This window comes from Ictalurus furcatus, chromosome 16, assembly GCF_023375685.1.
Source record: "Ictalurus furcatus strain D&B chromosome 16, Billie_1.0, whole genome shotgun sequence".
NCBI classification, from domain to species: domain Eukaryota; kingdom Metazoa; phylum Chordata; class Actinopteri; order Siluriformes; family Ictaluridae; genus Ictalurus; species Ictalurus furcatus.
Window position 1 is genome coordinate 18,254,699 of NC_071270.1, and position 20,370 is coordinate 18,275,068.

Here is a 20,370-nt window from a genome sequence, read left to right on the forward strand (position 1 = left end):
TATTACCCTGAAATCATACAGTTTGGTGTATAGCTGATAAGCTATCAGACAACATCCAGAGGCAAGCTTTGTGGTGCCTTTGTGGTAAAGAATGTTTTTAAAAAAATTACTGACAAACAAACACAGGATTTAGGTACATATAACATAGTGTAATTTACCATTCATACTGTTATCTAATTAATAACTATCAAAAAATATTCACTTCCCTGCATATGCCACTGCATAGCCTTTTTATTTATTTATTTATTTGCTTATTTAAATTTAAAATATATATGGGTTTTTTAAAACCGATGACTCCTTAATTATAACTTGTTAACTCGGTGTATTTTTTGAAGAGTATTTAAAAACAGGCAAAATTACCTTAAACGTGCTCTGCTGGGAATCACTCAGCGTTCTAGATTTTTTTTTCCTGCTAAAACATATACAGCGATAGTTCAAGGTGAAGAGACAAACTGACACTGCTGTTTAAAAAACATCACGATCCTGTTATAGGAATCTGAATTAGTTTGAATAATGCTATCGCTCTAGCAATGAGCTGTAGTTCAGATGCAGTCGCAGTAAAGCAGATGGGGGGTGGAACACAAGATGGGAAAAGTACAATTGACTGTACGATTTTAGGTCACAGTACTGTAAAAGGTGAAATTAAAGATTTATTTATGCACGTGATCTACTTTTTGTTTAAAGAATGTGTTGGTTTGGGATTTTCAGTGTAGTGCTTCTTATGTTATGTGAATGTGTGTGTCCCTGGTGCTCTGAGATGACCTGGATGTACTCCTGCTTCATACCCAGTGTTCTCGGGAGAGGTTCTCACAACCCTAAGAACGCGATCACCGAAGATGGATGAATTTATCCATGCATAAACATATACACACATTCTTTTAATCCTTGGCAGCTTCTATTATTTCAGAGTTTCAATGAATTTTGTTACTTTTTGGACTGTACACACACACACACACACAATAGTAACTGCACTTCAGTAATAATAGAAGATTTAGTAAAAAATTAAGTGTTGTACACAAAATATACACAGTTTAATCAAAGAAGCACTACATTAAAAACCCAAGTTTACTTAAATATGGCATATAATTACGTAAATATGAAGTCTGGCGTTTCATATAGTGTATGCACATGGCACTGTGTTTTTCTGCAACTCTTTTGCTTTCGTTTTTACTGTCAAAGTCTTGGTTTGTGATCACTGAAAAGGCATCTTGGCTTAACCAAATGAGTTAGAACAAATTTGCATGGTATTACATTCAAGTGCTTTACATACTTAGGAAAATATGTTTATAACAACAAAGCTCAAAGATTTAAATACTCCTAATCTGCATATAAGAGTGGACACTGTAAACCGCCAAGGACTTGTTTTGATCCTTTTTAAGTATGATTTTATATCTGACTTATTTATTTTGTGTTTTTCTGTTCTCCATCAGTCACGGAGTATCTACAAAAATAACATCATTGAGGAGGATCTTCCCTATCTGGAATTTGGTGGTAGAGTTATATACAGCCAGGAGAAAAACGATTGCTCGTTTTTAACAGAGGATTTAAGGTAATGTTCGTTAACTATAATAGAGAAGATTGCAGAGATAGTCATTCATGAAAGCTTGGTTGATTTTAATACAGGATTATATAACACCATGGTACTTTATAAGATAAATTATATTATATTGTAACGTGCTTAGTGAATATTACTGTACAAGGTAGTAGGGCTTCAGCTAACGATTATTTTCATAATCAATTAGTTGGCCGATTATCTAACGATAAATCGTTAGATTCTATTTAAAATAAAATCCACAAACTGAGTGTTACAAATATAAACTTAAGACTAAAGTTTTACACAACTGTTTGTCCAATTATATAAGACTGAAAAGAACCCAATACACAGAGACACACACCAAATATATATAATTAATTTAAGACTGTAGTTTAATTCGGTGCTTTTTGTGCATCCATAAAAATAATGCATAAATACTTTTTATATACAGTATTTCACAAAAGTCAGTACACCCCTCACATTTTTGTAAATATTTGATTATATCTTTTCATGTGAAACACTGAAGAAATGACACTTTGCTACAATGTAAAGTAGTGAGTGTACAGCTTGTGTAACAGTGTAAATTTGCTGTCCCCTCAAAATAACTCAACACACAGCCATTAATGTCTAAACCGCTGGCAACAAAAGTGAGTACACCCCTAAGTGAAAATATCCAAATTGGGCCCAATTAGTCATTTTCCCTCCCCGGTGTCATGTGACTTGTTAGTGTTACAAGGTCTCAGGTGTGAATGGGAAGCAGGTGTGTTAAATTTGGTGTCATCGCTCTCACACTCCCTCATACTGGTCATTGGAAGTTCAACATGGCACCTCATGGCAAAGAACTCTCTGAGGATCTGAAAAAAAGAATTGTTGCTCTACATAAAGATGGCCTAGGCTATAAGAAGATTGCCAAGACCCTGACACTGAGCTGCAGCACGGTGGCCAAGACCATACAGCAGGTTTAACAGGACAGGTTCCACTCAGGACAGGCCTCGCCATGGTCGACCAAAGAAGTTGAGTGCACGTGCTCAGCATCATATCCAGAGGTTGTCTTTGGGAAATAGACGTATGAGTGCTGCCAGCATTGCTGCAGAGGTTGAAGGGGTGGGGGGTCAGCCTGTGAGTTTATAAGTAATATAAGTTTATGTTATATAATAGTATTTATGCATTACTTTTTATAAAAGGTAACATTGAGTAAACTGAAGAAAGTTATTGTCAATGACTCTGGATAAAGGCTAAAGCTAGCAGCGTCACATTACGTGCATATGACATCACGCGCTGTCGACTAGGAAACGGTTTACACTTCAGGTTAATAAAAAAACAAAAAATGCTAGTGTTCCATTTGTGATGATATTACCTTTCTAAAATTCATACACTAGACTGTAGAGTACATAGTGCATAGTGTAAGTGTATAGTACTTCATTTGGGACACAACTTTAGTATTTAATCGCCGATGCGTGTTTTCGGAACAGAAGTAACGTAATGAAGTAAATGTGCCATGCGCAGACCGACTAATCGATTGTTATTGATTAGTTGTTGCAGCACTGCAAGGTAGTTATAATCCTGCTGTGCCTGTGTGCTTTTCATCTCCACTCAGATCCTCTCTCACACCTGGCTCGGCTGTGGGCTTTGATTTAGAATGGCCTCCGTCTTTCACCAAGGGGAAGACTAAGAAGGTTGCTTTGGTTCAGCTTTGCGCGTCGGAGGAGAAATGCTACCTTTTTCACATCTCGTCGATGTCAGGTAGCTTGCTTGCTTGCAGTCTTAAATGAATTATGGATTGCTCTGGTAGCCTCCCACTCACCTTTCCACGCTGTTGCAGGATTCCCTCCTGGCCTAAAGATGTTTCTGGAGGATGAGAGCATCAAAAAGGTTGGGGTGGGTGTCGAAGGAGATAAGTGGAAGCTGCTGTCTGATTACGAAATTAGGCTGAAGAATTTTGTCGAGCTCTCTGATTTGGCAAATGAGAAAGTAAGTCTTTTTTTTGCTTCTGTTTCATACACAAAAAAGTCCAAGCAAAATCCTTTTTTTAAATTCTTGAAACGGCAACGGTTTTCTTTTTTTCTCTGGCTCTTTCTCTAAAAATCAGCTGAAGTGTGTTGAGAAATGGAGCCTGGATGGTCTGGTCAAACACTTGTTCAAAAAACGGATCTTAAAAGACAAGGATGTGCGCTGTAGTCACTGGGATGACTTTGGACTCACGGAGGAGCAGAAACAATATGCTGCAATAGATGCCTATGTGAGTGTGACACGCAGTGCACTTGTTCTCATTTATTTAAAATATCTCTTGAGGCATCCATGAGTTTGTGGCCACCTGACCATCACACCCATATGTGCTTGTTGAATTCCAGATTTAGTCCCCCCTTTGCTGTTATGATAACCTCCACTCTTCTGGGAAGGCTTTCCACTAGATTTTGGAGAATGGCTGTGGGGATTTGTGCTCATTCAGATACAAGAGCTTTAGTGATTTCGAGCATTTACGTCAGGTGAGAAGGCCTGGGGTACGGGACACTTGAGGTTTTTTTTAATTTATTTTTTTTGCTGCAAACCATGTATTCATGGACCTCACTTTGTTCACAGGGGCATTGTCATGCTGGAACATGTTTGGGCCTCTTAGTTCCAGTGAGGGAAAATTGTAATGTCACAGCATACAAAGGCGCCATATACAATTGTTTGCTTCCAGCTTTGTGGCGACAGTCTGGGGAAGAACCACATATGGGTGTGATGGTCAGGTGTTCAACAAAACTTTGAACATATAGTGTATATTCTTTGAGAGAAACATAGTTCCACTTAGTGTTTAAGTGGAAATTTTGAATCATTGTCTGTAAAGTTTATTTTATTCAATCATTTTATGGAAGAATACCTATAACTCTTAGTGAATATGCTTTGTTTATACTCGCTCTCATGTAAAACACTTTGGATTAAAGAAACAAAACAATCATACAAATAATACAAAAATAATGCACACCTTCTGACCAATCTGATTTGAGAATTCAACCTGCAAAATACATCTACTGTAAGCTGGTAATACAGAACGTCCTAAAAATGTAATATTCAGTGTGTATTTATTTATTTATGTGTATATATAAACCAAATATTAAATTTTTTGGAACTTGTGTAACTAGCTTACAGTAGAGGTATTTTCATGTATCGACTCGGACAGTAGTTCCAGCTGTAGCAAGAACGATAGGCTTATATTAATGCACTCTTTCTAATACATAATTTTTTCTATAGTAACAGCTCATACATACTCTCTTGTATGGCAGAAGCTCCACATAATATAAGACCAATAATAAATGTATTTTAACAAACGTGATGTTTAGTAAAACGTAAAAGTTTTTTGTTCGGAGACGCTTATTTAACATTTATGGAAGAAGTTTATCTGTTATAAGTGGAATAACACACTGACGATTGTGCTGTTATACAAAAATAATCCACTTTACGGTGGTATCACACCAGCCCGACATGGATTATTTTTGTGGTCATATTTTGGTTAAATTTTAGACAGGCCAAAAATGTTTTAGTGACTTCTTCACATTTCCTTACAGGCTGGATTCATAGCACACCAGAAGCTAGAAAGAATGGTGGTGAACCCAGGTGAAATTTACTGCATGCTCTTTGTTGTGTTTGCTTATTTTAATATGAGAAGAGAAAATAAGTGAAACGTGTACACTATATAACACCTGACCATCACACCCATGCGTGGTTCTTCCCCAAACTGTTGCCACAAAGCTGGAAGCACACAATTGTTGGAGTGGAAGAACTGGAGTGTCCTGCACAGAGTGCCATCAGTGGCCGACCTCACTAACACTCTTGTGGCTGAATGAGCACAAATCCCCACCGCCATGTTCCAAAATCTAGTGGAAAGCAAAGGGGGAATAAATATGTAATGGGTTGTTTAAAAAAGCACAGGGTGTGATGGTCAGTTGTCCACAAATCTTTGGCCAGATAGTAAAACTTAGTTGGTCGATTGAACTATTTCTGATTCTGCCATAATTGTTTTTTTCCCCATCCACCTCTATAACTGTCAATTTGCTAGCCATCTCTCCAAATATGTTCTTGTTGCAATGGTACAGGTTCACTGAAAACTCAAGATTGCTTGAAACAGAAGCTTTGCCAGATTAGCAGAGAGCTTGATGACATTACTAGATGTATTCCTGAGGGACTCAACTGCACGAGCAGGTTATATTTTTACCACTTTTGTTTGTATTGTGTTTTACATTCCGGTTGTAGTAATAATGGATTTGCAACCACAATATTTTAATCATTGGTTGCGTTGGTTCCTTCTTCCTCTTTTTCTCTAGCCTGCAGCATTGAATTCGGGTTGTTTCTGTAACGTAAGCTAGCATTAGAAATGCATACACAATTATGGGATGTAGGTTTTATTTGGCCTAAGACCAAGGGGAAGAAAAACTTTACCTATATAAACTGTTATACCGGTGCTTGATCAGATTAGATTCCACTTCCATTGTACACTCTAAAATAAATAATTAAGCAAATAAATAATTACACTGGCAAATCTGTAAATTCAAATATTGATCATTAGCATTACCTCACAACATTCTCACAAGTCATAAGTACTATTTCTTTAGCAAACTGGGTGAAGAATATTTATTAATAATCAGCACATTTTCATCCTGCAGAACTGAAAAGCTAGTGGACGACTTATCTCAGCAAGTTGCATCTCTTAAAGATCTACTGGTAAGCAACCAAAACCTAGCAGAAGAATGTTTCTCTAAAGCCAGCATGGATCACAGTCCTAAATTGCAGAGTGCTGAGATCAGCACCGTGGGTCCTGAAGCCAATCAGACATCTGCATCCAGAGACCATGTAAAGCATTCATTGTCATTGGAAGAGGATACAAACAGCCCTGTTCAGACAGTACAGAGGGAATGCGTCATGTCCTTGGATATCACTCAGTATGAACTTCAGATGCTGGAGATGCAGGCCAGACAGGAGGAGACCGAGGAGCAATCCATTTTAGCTTTCGAGGTACAAGTTTTGAGCAATTTTTTTTGTTGATGTTGATTTTCTTCAAAATCTTAAGTCATTGGTTTTGTGGGGTTTAATGGCTCAGCTGTCTTCTTCTGTTTAAAGAAGGAGAAATCAGCTCTGGAAGACTCTGCCGAGTTGTCGTACGAACTCGAGAGTGATGAGGATCTTGATAATGAAATGATTGAGGTAAATCCATGTTTTTGCTTTCACATATACACACTGCGTCCACTTTATTAGGAGCACCGGTGCAGTTATCTAATCAGCAATCATGTGGCAGCAGCACATTGCAAAAAACCATGCAGATACTGGTCAAGTGCTTGAGGTAATGTTCACATCAGACATCAGAATGAGGAAAAGTGTGATCTCTGTGTTGTAGATCGTGGCATGGCTGTTGGTACAATGTGGGCTGGATTGAGTGTTTCAGAAATCTTCTTGGATTTTCCCGCACAGCAGTCTCTAGAGTTTACACAGAATGGTGCAAAAATCAAGAAAACATCCTGTGTGTGGATATATCAGAGGAGAATGACCAGACTGTTCTGGGCTGACAGGAAGTCTGTAGTATTGCAAATAATCACTCTTTACAACCGTGGTGAGCAGATAAGCATCTCAGAACACACAACACATCAAAACCTGATGTGAATGGGCTACAACAGCAGAAGACCACATCAGGTTCTGCTCCTGTCAGCCAACAAGAAGTATCTGAGGCTGTCATGGGCACCGAAACTGAAGTCTGAAAAAAGACCAGGTGTGTCTTCAACTGTCCATTTTCAGTGTGTCTGTGCCTATGATGGCTTCAGATTCCTGTTCTTGGCTGACAGGAGCGGAACCTGATGTGGTCCTCTGCTGTTGTAGCTCATCCACCTCATGGTTTGATGTTTTGCGCATGAGTGCGCAGAACTCGAATGTTTTTTGTTCTTCGCACCGTTCTGTGTAAACTCTAGTGACTGTCGTGTGTGTGAAATCCCCAGCAATTTCGGAAATACCCAAACCAAAGTCACAGAGATCACACTTATTCTTCATTCTGATGTTTGATGTGAACATTAAACGAAGCTCTTGACCTGTATCTGCATGATTTTTATTATTTTTTAATGTATGTATGTGCAGTGTTCCTAGCGTGTGTGTAAACAGGCATGTCAAGGACTCCTGTTTCTGTGTCACATCAAGATGGACTACTACAACAAAACTAGACTACTACATATTGGCAAAATACCAACATGCAGTGTTTATTGTGGAGTTATATTTGTCCACTGCCTAGGAGATGCCGCCTAGTTCAGCTGATTGTGGCAATTCTAGTCCAGTCATCTGTTACTCATATTATTGGAACTTTATCTATAAAGATACACATTCAGCCCACGGATCTGCTGTTGCATTACTCTTTGTAAAACAGTGTGCTGGTCTTCTGGACAGGCAAATTACAATTGGTGTGCGAGTGAAAATGAGAAAGGAAATTCCCTTTGATAAATAGTCATTTGATCGCAAAAGCTGAGATCTCAAATACGCTTCCATGTATTCTGCTTACAACTTGCAAAACAAACTTTTTTATGTCTCCAGCTGAATCACTTCATCCATTCTTTTCTTTTCTTTTCTTTTTTAATAGTGTGCTGAAAAAATGGAGAAACTGAATGATAGTATTGAAAAGCAGTCTAATGAAGCTGAGGCCATTGCTGATGATGAAGATGAGGTTGTTGAAGAGGATGAAGATGAAGGATTTGGTAAATTGTCTAGTTCAGGCTTCTTATTTTCCTATAAACACATTTTCTTAGAGGAAGAAGAGTACTGAAAAACGAATTGTAAGGGTATTCTTGGAATACGAATAAAGCATGACTGGGTGTGATGATATAGGAAAATAGTCAATGATTAGGTGGTGTGATGTGGGTACCATGTCCAAACATGCTTTATTCCTCTTATCCCACAGAAATAAGCCCATGATAACAATTCTTATTTATTAAACAATGACACATACTTTTTTGTTGTTTCTTTTGTTTTCTTTGGTTTTATACAATTACATTTCCAGGGCCAACATTAAATTTCTTACAAAAAAAAGCAAATAATGAGCTATAGCACCCCACAGAAAGCTTAATTATGGTAGGCAGATCTGAGAGGTACAATAGAGAGTGCACAAATATATAGCTAAAGAGTAATAACAGTAGTAGTAATAATAAAATTAGATGATATAATTATTCAGCATTCTCCAGATAAGACTGTAAAGGAGACCAGATTCTTGCAAATTCCTCAGTGTTATGATGAAGGTCAATTTTTGCAGTGGTAACCAGTTGGCAATCTAGATTTAACAACATCTTGATGGACAGGACTCGTGGATTAGACCATGATAACGGGATACATTTAAGAATGTTAAAATCTAATGGTATTATTGTCCGAGGAAATGTTGTCGGAATTGAAAAGATACACCGTTGGAGACATGGCGAGTTCTTTGTTGATTATTTTTTGTGTGGTAAAAGGAGTCCCCTTCCAGTAAGAGTGTACATGTTGTACCTTTTTATCTGTATATAGTTATATGTAGTGGAACATCCATAACAAAAGTTCATATAAAGAGTTGTTCCCTCACCATCTGTCTCTCTCTCTTTAAGTTATCAAGACAAACAATGCAACCTATATATTACTCACAAACCGCAAACAAGCCCAGGTTATCCGTATATGGGATTGGGCGAGTGCGCTGGGACAACAGCCAATTGGTGGTCAACAAATGATTAAGATAACGACTAGACTAGTGATGCTTGTCAAGTCAGTGTCTGTTTTGCTGCTGTGTAAGTTTCGCTGCTGTGTTTCTCTGTGGTGCTGAATTCAGCTGTTGATATGGTTACTTGCAACCGCCTTTCTTGGACTTGCCTTATTTGGTACATGTGTGCAATGATTATTTTAGACATATTCTCTGATGGTTTTGCATGTAGTCCTCATACAAGCCATTTATGATATACAGAAATAATGATATTGAGCATGACATGTTGCATCATGTGAGTTGCATTCAGATTTGAGCATCAGTGTAAGGGCTAGAACAGCATTTGTAGACCCATGTCCATCTATGATGTCATTTTTTTTTTTTTGGTTGGATCTTATGTTTTTCTGTAGTATGTGTGGTGAGTCTGTACTTTAGCTATAAGTTCATGGGCACCACACTCTGTTAATCCTTGCTCACATGCTCATATTCTATATGTACGCTTCCTATTCATGGTGTTTGGGAAGATGTGTACATGCCTAGGAGTCCTTATTTAATTAGATATAATAGTAAATCCATGTTGTTGCTTAAGAGCATTCTTTTTTTTTTTTAATGAATTTTTCCTCAATAGGTTTCTGTTAAAACATACATTAAATTATACGTAATATATTAAGGTGATTTAAATGCTCAAATGTATGTAATGGTACTTATGAGATAAATAAAGCAGAATAACCTTTTAAGTTGTAAAAATGGCATTCGTAAACTAACCGTTTGTGTGAATAACGTCATATTCTCTTATATGAAGCATGCACTGACGCATACAATACAATACAGTGCAACCTTCAGCAGAGTTTAATTGCTAACTAGTGCTCTTTTTAATGCAAGTTTTGTTTGTGAGTTTGTCATGACATTTCTCACAGTCATTATTGTCCTTGGTGTCAACTGTTCTTTTTTTTTTGTCCACATTTAGATGCAAATTTCCCCCAGCCAGCTCCTGAGCATATTAAATGCCTGAAAATGTATTTTGGACATCACAATTTTAAACCGTATGTCTGCACCTACTCATTTTTATTCCATGCTTTTTTTTGAAGCTTTCATGATTTTCAACCATGTTATGTACTTTTAGTAAATATCCCAGATGTGTCACTTGACAGAGGAATTTATATCAGTGTGCTATTTTTGATATGAAAGTGCATTAAAGGCTGTGCATGCACTTTACCACTGCAATTTTCACAGAACTTATGCAGAAGCCAAGTCTAATTTAGCACATGACACTCATCTGCAGGGTACAATGGAAAGTGATTCAGTCCGTGTTCGAGCAGAGGAGGGATAACCTTGTTGTCATGGCAACTGGTAAGGGTTTTTCCTTTTTTCTGGGAAAGGGTGATGAATTTTTGAGATCTATCTGTATATTTCAACCTCTTATTCTGTGGTAGTGGACATATAATTAGCCAATTCATAGAAATGACCTTGATAATCAAATTTTCAGCCAGCTTATTGTTAGTATTCTTTTGCAAGCTTATAGAGATCATGTTTTCTAAATAATATGCATTGCTGTGCAAGCCTCCCAGCACCGTCATTTTAAATTATGTAATGCCTGAAGATAAAAATCTCAGGTGGGAAGCTGTAATACAGGGCAGATTAAAGGTGCAGTCTGTAAGGTTTACATTTTTTTTTTTCTAGATCTGTAATCATCATTTAATTTCAAATATACCTTAGAAAAGCAAAACTGTGATTCACAATATTTCATTCCAATCGATCTGGCTAGTTTCCTTACTTCAGGCTTTTATTTACTTTTATTTTTCTGGCCCAGAAATGAGCCCCAACTCCAATAGTGCAGACCCACTGACCCTTTTCTTTAATAGTTCAACATGTTGCTAGGGTGAAAGAGAAAGCTTGTGCATTGTTTGCACTGCAATTGCAGTTTGCCTAATAGGATGCAGAGGACTCAAAAAAAAAAAAATTTTTTTACAAACTGCCCCTTTAAAAGCTAAAAAATCTGTGGTGATGCTATAAGCCAAGTGCATTTTGTAAAACTGCTTATGTATGTTGATTTTAACTTCATGATGAAGGTTGAAGCTGAGTTTATGATGTTCTGCCTTCATGCTATTTTTATGTATACCACTCTGTGCAGGTTATGGAAAAAGCTTGTGCTTCCAGTTCCCTCCTGTGTACTGTGGGAACATCAGCGTGGTCATCTCCCCTCTGATCGCACTAATGGAGGACCAGGTGCTGCAGCTCCAGTGGGTAACTCTGAGGGAGCTCAATATTAGCAGTCTTAACATTTTCCTGGTTGTATGAGCAGCTTGATTTGGCCAGCCTATTGAATTTGCATGTTATTCTATACATCCTGAAACACTTGACTGACTTCTTCTTGCTTGACATAACAGATAAACCTGATATAAATCTTTGTTATAAGCATGAGACAGAATATGATTGTCTCGAATATCGTGATACAAAATACTGGCGAGATGAATTTTCTGCTCACTTCGTGTATCGTAATATTCATTATGAGCTTTACCACTTTTTACACACTGCGCTGCAGCACCGGAGTTTAAGCAACACCTTTAGCAACAGAGCAGGAAGTTTGCGAGAGGGAACCTAACTGTCTCGAAGCATGCTTACTTAATAGTCCAAAAAGTTAAGCTAATCAGATGGATGCGTTATGGCATATATGTCGAAGACAAGGCACGAGGGACAAATCTTTCGCTTGCTCAACATTTTCACCATATCTAGAATGCACAGCAGCTCCCAATCATAGCCATCATATGTCCACTATATGTGCACTCTGGTTTCTATCGAGGTTGGCTTAACCACAAAATCAACACCTGTGTGCTGTGCTTGATATAAATCACACTTGCATCTAAAACGATTCAGAAACACGTTGCATGTTGTGCTGGTGGTGGCATAACCAGAAAATCTTGGTAGGATCAGGAAATATACAAAATAAAATCACGATTGTTTTTCGCTTATGTACAATTCATTTGGTAAGAGTGAGCAGTAGGAGAAGTGAATAAAACAAATTTATTTAGCCTAATCATTTAAGGTACAATCTACCATCAGCTCTTTCCATATTAATAATGTTGCCATGAAATACTTTTATGACATTATAAATCCTGATCTACTTTTCTTGTTATTTGTGTCAATATTGTCTCATGAAGCCTATGCCTAGCATGTGATCTTCAATAGTGTCCAAGACGTATATTCTAATGAAATTCTGAGTTTGTTTGTTTTTTTATTTAAGCTTCTTACATCAGCACATAGGTCTATTTTCACTTTGGTTTGTTCACCCAAAAATGAAAAATCTGTCATCAATTACTCACCCTCATGTCGTTCCACACCTATAAGACTTTCTTTCATCTTCAGATCACAAATGAAGACATTTTTAATGAAACCTGGGAGATATCTGTCCCTCCATTTACAGTCTAAGTAACCAAAATTTCCAGCTCCAAAACGTTCATAAAGGCATCGTAAAAGTAATCCATGTGACTCCAGTTGTTTAATCGCGATATGAATGCTTAGATGCAGGAAAAAAACCATAAAATAAAATCTTTATTCACAAAATATCTTCACTTTTGCATAGATCTCCGATGCGTGTTCACAAGAGAACCATGACGCATGCGTGTCGTGTTGACGTGAGAACGGACGTTTATTTTTCTCAAGAACGGATGAAAAAAATGCAAGTCCTCCTCTGTCAAAATATGCGGACATCTTTGTTACAAAGATTGTTCTATGCATGTCGGTTTGTGTACAGCGTCCCTCTCCCTCTGCTGCAAACAGTGCAGCGTTTCCAGGTCCCGTTGTATTACAAGAACGCCTACTCTCATGTTCTTATAGAGTTAATTTTTGGGGTTTTTTGCACACACAGAGCATTCATATCACTTTTTAAAAAATGGGATTAAACCACTGGAGTCACGTGGATTACTTTTACAATACCTTTACGAACTTTTTGAAGTTTGAAAGTTTTGGTTACATGTACTGTAAATGTAGGGACATAAATCTCCCAGGTTTCATTAAAAATGTCTTCATTTGTGGTCCGAAGATGAAAGAAAGTCTTATTGCTTTGGAATGACATGAGGGTGAGTAATTGATGACATAATTTTCATTTTTGGGTGAACTATCCCTTTAAGGGTTTCATTGCCTACAATGCCATTTACCTGCCTGATTATAGGGGTGCAGTGGGATTTCATCTCTACATTAAGAGACGTACTACATACTAATACCACCTTCAGCACCATAATGCTTGTCATCTCATTGATCGCTAACTAGCCAAACCTAACGAGTCATATAGCTGCACCGCATTCTGGAAGCTTGAATTGTTGTCTCCGCTACTTCTACACTGGATTTCTTAATAATATGACCTTGCACATCAGTAAAAAAAATGGTGAGTGAGAAAAGAAGCTCTTGCTCTTTTGTTTTTCAGCGCTAACAGCAAGACCTGACTGTTATTCCTTGTGTTTGTTGAAAATGTTCTCCCATCAAACGCCATTGTAACTGAGCTAGCAATCTCCCAGTGTGACGTCAGCACACCAGATAACTGGTAGCTTCTCACAGGAATCAAATCAACAAATTAGCACCAGAATCATGAAGCACATCACAAGTATTTCTATATAAACTTATTTAATGTGTTTCAGTGTAGAGTTTTCTTTTAAACCATCCATATCAAGCATTGAGGGCATGGTTCGATTTGCTCTTGTAGGTTTCCATTAATACAAACATGGCAGATTCATATGTACCTCAAAGTTTTATGCATGCATTTTTCATAATGGATTGTAGTGTACATGTGTGAGTTAACTGTGTACCTTGCAGCTGAAAACGTGTTTCTAGTGCTTAAGCAATTCCAATGTCTTATCTTAGAGATCAAGCTCTGTATGTAAATAAACAGGGAAGAATTCTTTATATCTTTGTGCGTTCCAGGATGTCCAACATCCCTGCTTGTTTCCTCGGGTCAGCACAGACTAGTAATGTATTTGCTGGCTTACAAAAGTAGGTTGACTTATTCTGTGATCTGATCTAAATATTAAAAGCATCCTGCTTTTTGCTTTTCTCTTAAATGTCTTTTTGCTATGTGTGTGACCTCTAGGGGGTATTTCAGAGTCGTATACATGACACCGGAATTCTGCTCAGGAAACATAAGTCTGCTTGAACAGCTGAATAAATCCATCGGTAAGCGCACACAGGCTTTTTGAAAAGGCTAACCTTGTTTTCCAGGTGATGTGGGTCTGGAGGAAGCTGTGGCATTTAAGAAAGATGCTTCAGACATGACCCAGTCATTTTCTTTCAGCGAGGCGCCATGAGGCGGGATTGACTGCCTACTTCATTTGCAATTGTTTTTTTTGGATGTCTTGGTGTCTGGGACTGCTGAGACTAGGGAAATGTCATCCTAATCTGACTAGCATTTTTTTGTTTGTATTTACCCAAATATTAGCTTCATTTGAGAATCCTCATGAGTTTTCAATTCAACGAAAAAACTTATGGAGGTCTGGTGTCTTTTTAGGTGTTTGTCTGATTGCAGTGGATGAAGCTCATTGTATTTCTCAGTGGGGGCATGATTTTAGAAGTGCTTATCGAGACCTTGGCAAATTGAAAAGAAGGCTTCCAGATGTAAGTTACATTCACGTAGTAATTCCACCAAACGTACAACTTGGTTTGTCTTTATTTTTTAGAAATACTTTTATTCTACTGTTATATAGGTTCCCATTGTGGCACTCACGGCCACAGCAAGCCCCTCTATTCGGGACGACATAGCGAAGAGCCTCCACTTGGCAAACCCTCTTGTCACTTGCACGTCTTTCGATCGGCCCAACCTCTATCTGGATGTGAACCGCAAATCTGGTGACATCATCCAAGACCTCAAGTCACTCCTGGTGAAAAAGAGAGGGTGTGCCATTGCCTTGTTTGTAAACCATTTGGTTAATGCTGATTTCTTAGAAAGGACTGCTGATAATATCTCTTGTTTGTGGAAATCTTATTTTAGAGGTGATTATGAATTTGAAGGCTCAGCCATTGTGTATTGCCCATCCAAGAAGGAAACGGGAAAAGTGTCAACTGCTCTGTCTAAGCTGGGCATCAGCTGTGGCGTGTACCACGCAGGTCTCGGCATCAAACAGAGGAAAGAGACACAGTATCAGTTCATGAGAGATGAGATACAGGTTTGTCTCTGCTTTAATTTTTTGCTGTCTGGTAAAAAAAAAAAAAAATGAAAATTTTTTATCCCAAACTACTTGCGCCATCATGTAACCCCTACGTTCGTAACAAAGTGACGGGCGATCATTCGTTTTCTACATATGTGAGCAACATGGAGCTGCAATTTACGCATCAGTGGCAAGTGACAAAACAACATTTGAATTTAGACTTTCTCAGTTCCAGCAAAATTAGGTGAGACAGGGTAAAGCAACAAATGCAAACGTTTGAGTGGAATTATCAGCAGAAATCGTTGGCGCCTCTGGTGAGTGTATGTAGTTAATACAGATGGACAGCACTGACTCAAAGCACTTCACAACAATCCAGTTATAAAGTATTGCTTTCTCTTCTCAGTAGATATTTAATAAAATTTGTGAAAGAAATATGTTTCTTTTCTGGAGGAAATAATGTAGTAATAGCCAGTGGTATGATGGTTGAGCCAATATTCCTGTTAATCATAAACCAAGTTATGGATTTTGTCCACACTGTTGTACTCATATGGAATGCTCCTATGTGAGAAAACGATGTATAACACACAGTCCACACAGAATACAATCCGACAGAGCTGGAAACTGAATGAATACTGCTTGTAAATATGGTCCTTGTGAAATTAGAGGAACTTCTCAATATGCTGATAGCGTGGTCATTTTCAGTGAGACCATGATCGAAATATTTGGCCACACCACCCACTAAATCCTTTAGCAAACATTATGAGACCCTATTAACTCATGTCATTCATTTTTAAATTATTCTGTGCTCTTACCAGTGTGTGGTGGCTACCATAGCTTTTGGAATGGGAATTAACAAGCCTGATATTAGAAAGGTCATTCATTATGGAGCACCGAAAGAGATGGAGTCTTACTACCAGGAGATCGGACGAGCAGGCAGAGACGGACTGCCCAGTGCTTGCCATGTTCTCTGGACACCTAGCGACATGGCACTCAACAGGTGAGTCTTTCCTAATGCTAATCATTCTCTCCAGTCCTTTTCTTGCAAGGCTTGTTACCATACTGTAAGTAACATTTCACGAATCAGCGTGTGCTAAAGTTAGCATTCTATCTAATTAGACTGTATCTCAGCACTAAGATAGTCTTCCATTTGCCCAGGTTTCTTCTCAACCAGACGAAGAGTGACCGATTCAGGGGCTACAAAATGGAAATGATGGCCAAAATGGAGAAATATTTAAATTCCACTAAGTGCAGAAGGAAGTAGGTTGACTATGTACCTGGAAATTTTCGTATGTATTTACATATGTAAACGTGCTGGCCTGACAACCATGTCTTTGTATTGTACCTATAATAGAACATTCACCATGTCCAACAGTCCTTATAGTCTTATTTTACTTTTCTAGAATAGTATGCTGCTGGATTTATATATCTATAGGATAGTATTGTTTATCACTAGTCAGATGTTTTTCAAACCAGATTTCACTTTTTAACAATAATACCCGAGTTAGAATAAATGCTGTTAATATGTTTATTGATTTTTAAAAAAGCTTTTTTGTAGCAGAAATTTCTTCTAAGATAAAACAATGTTTGTAAGACAGTGTTTGTAATCTTTTGGTCTTTTTAAAAAAAAAAAAATATTTCAATGACTCCTATCAAAATAAACTTTTGCAGGTTGATCTTGTCACATTTTGAGGATAAGCAACTCCGAAAAGTCACTTCAGGTATAATGGGGACCGGCAAGTGTTGCGACAACTGCAAAGCTGGGTATGTGTCAGTAGCATGTGAAATACAATAAACACTGATAATAATAATAATAATAATAATAATAATAATAATAATAATAATAATAATGCATTATTTGATAATAGAAAAGCAATAAATAATTCAATTATCCTCACTATAACCATTACCAGCATGTATTTTCTATAATCAGTTTTCTCTCTTGATAATCAGCCGATCGCCTATAATCCCTTAAAGCGATTTTCCCTTGTTCTCTCTCAATAATCGCCCACTCTCTTATAATTATCATGTCATTTTCGTATTCTCATTATCCCCTCTTTCTAATCGTCTACTCTATAATCAAGTCGCTTACTGTATATATCAGTTGTCATTGTGTGTTTTTTCTGGGCATCATCTGAAATTTTACTCACAGCTCCATGAATGAGTTGAATGCCGCGCAAGTGTGAGAAGTCTGGTGTTTGCTAGCCTGGTAGTCTAACCTTAATAATAAGAGAATCCTATTAAAATATTTAATAATAGCCAGGCAGTGTTCACTAATATGTCACTGTGCATAGCAACATTTACAAATGCCCTGTTAAAATCTCATCTATCTATCTATCTATCTATATATATAATATACACATATTATTTATTTATTTTTTTGCTACAATCTACACGTTATTGTCCATAATCCCTTTTGGAGTAGGTAATTGTGTGTAGATTACTAGTTATTTTAGGAAAATTGTGGTTAATATGCCACATTTCTAAAAACATGCCATGTATTGTTCATGCCAAAATATGCACAGAGTTATAGGATAATGTACAGTATTGCTAACTGTCAGTGTTCACAGAATAATTACACAATTAAAATAATCACAGGACTCAACAATAACAACAATATGCAATGAGATGTGGGTATGTTTATATAAGGAAGAATGGTGCATTCAGCTTAACTCAGAAGTAGGAAGTCTGAACTCAGAATTACGTCAGTTCTCAGGCTGTGCACATTGAGGCTACAAAGAACATGGAGGCCTCCATGTGTTTTTTCACCAGCAAGTTAGCCAGGTAATATTAGTGATCATGAGTTTATGATGTATTTACGTTCTCAAAATGGAGAACTCTTAACGTCACTGTTATAGGTTTAAACAACTAATTTGTAATGAGTGATCTAAGGTAAATACTACTAAAAACATATTTGAAGTAGTGAAGTGATATTTATTGTTGATGGGGCCATGTTACCATGACGTCATATGTGAACTCAGGGTTGAGGAATTCCAAGTTCACTGGGATGTGTTCTTTGTTTTAAATATCCTATTTGGATATTTGAATTTCAGAGTTTTGAGCTTTATTCAGTCTTTAGTGTAGTGCTTTGAAACAGCCAGCTTTACTACTGCTGACAATGGAGACTCCTTCCAAAAACGCTAATAAACATCTCACAGAAAACATAAGCATGTCAACAATTACACCCTTTATTTATTTTTTTATATATATATATATATATATATATATATATATATATATATATATATATATATATATATATATAAAAATCTGTTTATGTGGCGCATCTTCCATACAAGTGTTTAAGTTGTTCCTATAAAAATGATAATGTATTAGACTGAGCACATTATTAATCTGTGATTTACCTTGTAACCGGTTCTACTTTCAGAGCTGCTCTTATTAAAGATTAATCAACACATTCAGAGCAATCAGATTTGAGAATTCAACAGCGATGTGGTGTAACACAATAGATAATGTTTTGCATTTAGAAAACATTGAAGACTGACAACTTAAATTAGCACACATGAGCCAATGTTCATTATTCTCTAAAGTTCGCTTTTCAAAAATACTTTGGTTAGATTTATGATTATTTGCTTCTGTATTGTTCTGTCCCCTGAGATTTTAACATCAGTGTCTAACATATTTATTCAGTGTTCTCCTGTCCTAGCTGTAATATGTTATTGTGACTTCCTCAGGCCCGTTAGAAGCCAGAGCCAGGACTGTTCAGAACAAGATGTTCAGGATTTTGGTGTGTGTGCCTTCCAGCTGATGGGTGCAGTGAGTGCGATGGAAGAGAAATTTGGTATAACAGCTCCCATACTGCTGCTGCGTGGCTCAGTAAGGTTCAACACTACAGTACAACCACACGGTCATTGCTGGAGGATCCATTGCATGCCTTCTTAATGGAGTATTTGGTTAAACATCTTTGCCAGCTCATTTCCTTATTGTGTCTCTCTCTTTGATACTTGCAGACTTCCCAGAGAGTTCCTGATCGCTTTCGGCAGCACTCTTTGTTCGGCGCAGGCAGGGGTGTGTCTGAAGCCTGGTGGAGGGCGCTTGGCCGTGAGCTCATCAGTGAGCAGTACCTCATGGAGGCCTCTGGTTATAATAAGTTCAGCACACTCTGTAAACTCACTCCCAAGGTACTGTTTCTGAAGCACACAGTGTAGTTCAAATGAACACATAACATAATATGGCAGCGCTGTTTTCACTAAACAGTAGAAATAAAAACAAGTGTACAGTATACACTTACTGAGCAATTGATTAGGAACACTATACTAATACTGGTTAGGGCCTTGCTTTGCTCTCAAACAGTTTTATAATATGCTCTCATTATAATTATTCATGAAACAACTTAGAGATGACTTTTGCTTTGTGACATGGTGTATTATGATGTTGGAAGTAGCTATTAGAACATTGGTAAATTGAGTCCAAGAAGGGATGCACATCGTCAGCAACAATACTCAAATAGGCTGTGGCATTTAAGCTACCTCCACCAGCCTGGACTGCTGCTACAAGGCAGGTTGTATCCATGGATTCATGGTGTTCGCTCCAAATTCTGACCCTACCATCTGTGTGCCCCAGGAGAAATCGAGATTTCTCACACCAGGCCATGTTTTTCCAGTCTTCAGCTGTCCAGTTTTGGAGAGCCTCTGCCTTCTGAAGCCTCAGCTTTCTGTTGGCTGACAGAAGTGGAACCCGACATGGTCTTCTGTTGTTGCCGCCCATCCGCCTCAGGGTTTGACGTTTTGTGCATTCTGAGATGCTTTTCTACTCACCACAGTTGTACAGAGTGATTATCCAAGTTACTGTAGCCTTTCTATCAGCTCGATCCAGTCTGACCATTCTCTGTTGACCTCTCTCATAAACAAGCCATTTCCGTTCACAGAACTGCAGCTTACTGGATGTTTTTTCTTTATTGTACCATTCTGAGCGAACTCTAGAGACGATTATGTGTGAAAATCTCCCGAGATCAGCAGTTATAGAAATACTCAAACCCATCTAGTACCAAACTAACCCATCTAGTACCAACAATC

At 37.7% G+C, this 20,370-nt stretch overlaps 1 protein-coding gene across 2 annotated transcripts in view; it reads left to right on the forward strand.

Annotated features, from left to right (window-relative positions):
- Positions 1-20,370, forward strand: part of wrn (WRN RecQ like helicase) — a 38,743-nt gene that overhangs the window by 2,116 nt on the left and 16,257 nt on the right. For both annotated transcript variants that reach the window (XM_053644799.1, XM_053644800.1), the window contains exons 2-23: positions 1,431-1,549; positions 3,132-3,277; positions 3,357-3,505; positions 3,624-3,773; positions 5,083-5,131; positions 5,611-5,716; positions 6,178-6,526; positions 6,632-6,715; positions 8,127-8,241; positions 10,174-10,249; positions 10,489-10,556; positions 11,338-11,446; positions 14,121-14,189; positions 14,287-14,369; positions 14,701-14,807; positions 14,897-15,084; positions 15,181-15,355; positions 16,153-16,334; positions 16,493-16,594; positions 17,006-17,098; positions 19,030-19,171; positions 19,306-19,476. In XM_053644799.1, the coding sequence (XP_053500774.1) occupies positions 1,431-1,549; positions 3,132-3,277; positions 3,357-3,505; positions 3,624-3,773; positions 5,083-5,131; positions 5,611-5,716; positions 6,178-6,526; positions 6,632-6,715; positions 8,127-8,241; positions 10,174-10,249; positions 10,489-10,556; positions 11,338-11,446; positions 14,121-14,189; positions 14,287-14,369; positions 14,701-14,807; positions 14,897-15,084; positions 15,181-15,355; positions 16,153-16,334; positions 16,493-16,594; positions 17,006-17,098; positions 19,030-19,171; positions 19,306-19,476 (2,832 nt within the window). The remainder of the gene's footprint in view (positions 1-1,430; positions 1,550-3,131; positions 3,278-3,356; positions 3,506-3,623; positions 3,774-5,082; positions 5,132-5,610; positions 5,717-6,177; positions 6,527-6,631; positions 6,716-8,126; positions 8,242-10,173; positions 10,250-10,488; positions 10,557-11,337; positions 11,447-14,120; positions 14,190-14,286; positions 14,370-14,700; positions 14,808-14,896; positions 15,085-15,180; positions 15,356-16,152; positions 16,335-16,492; positions 16,595-17,005; positions 17,099-19,029; positions 19,172-19,305; positions 19,477-20,370) is intronic.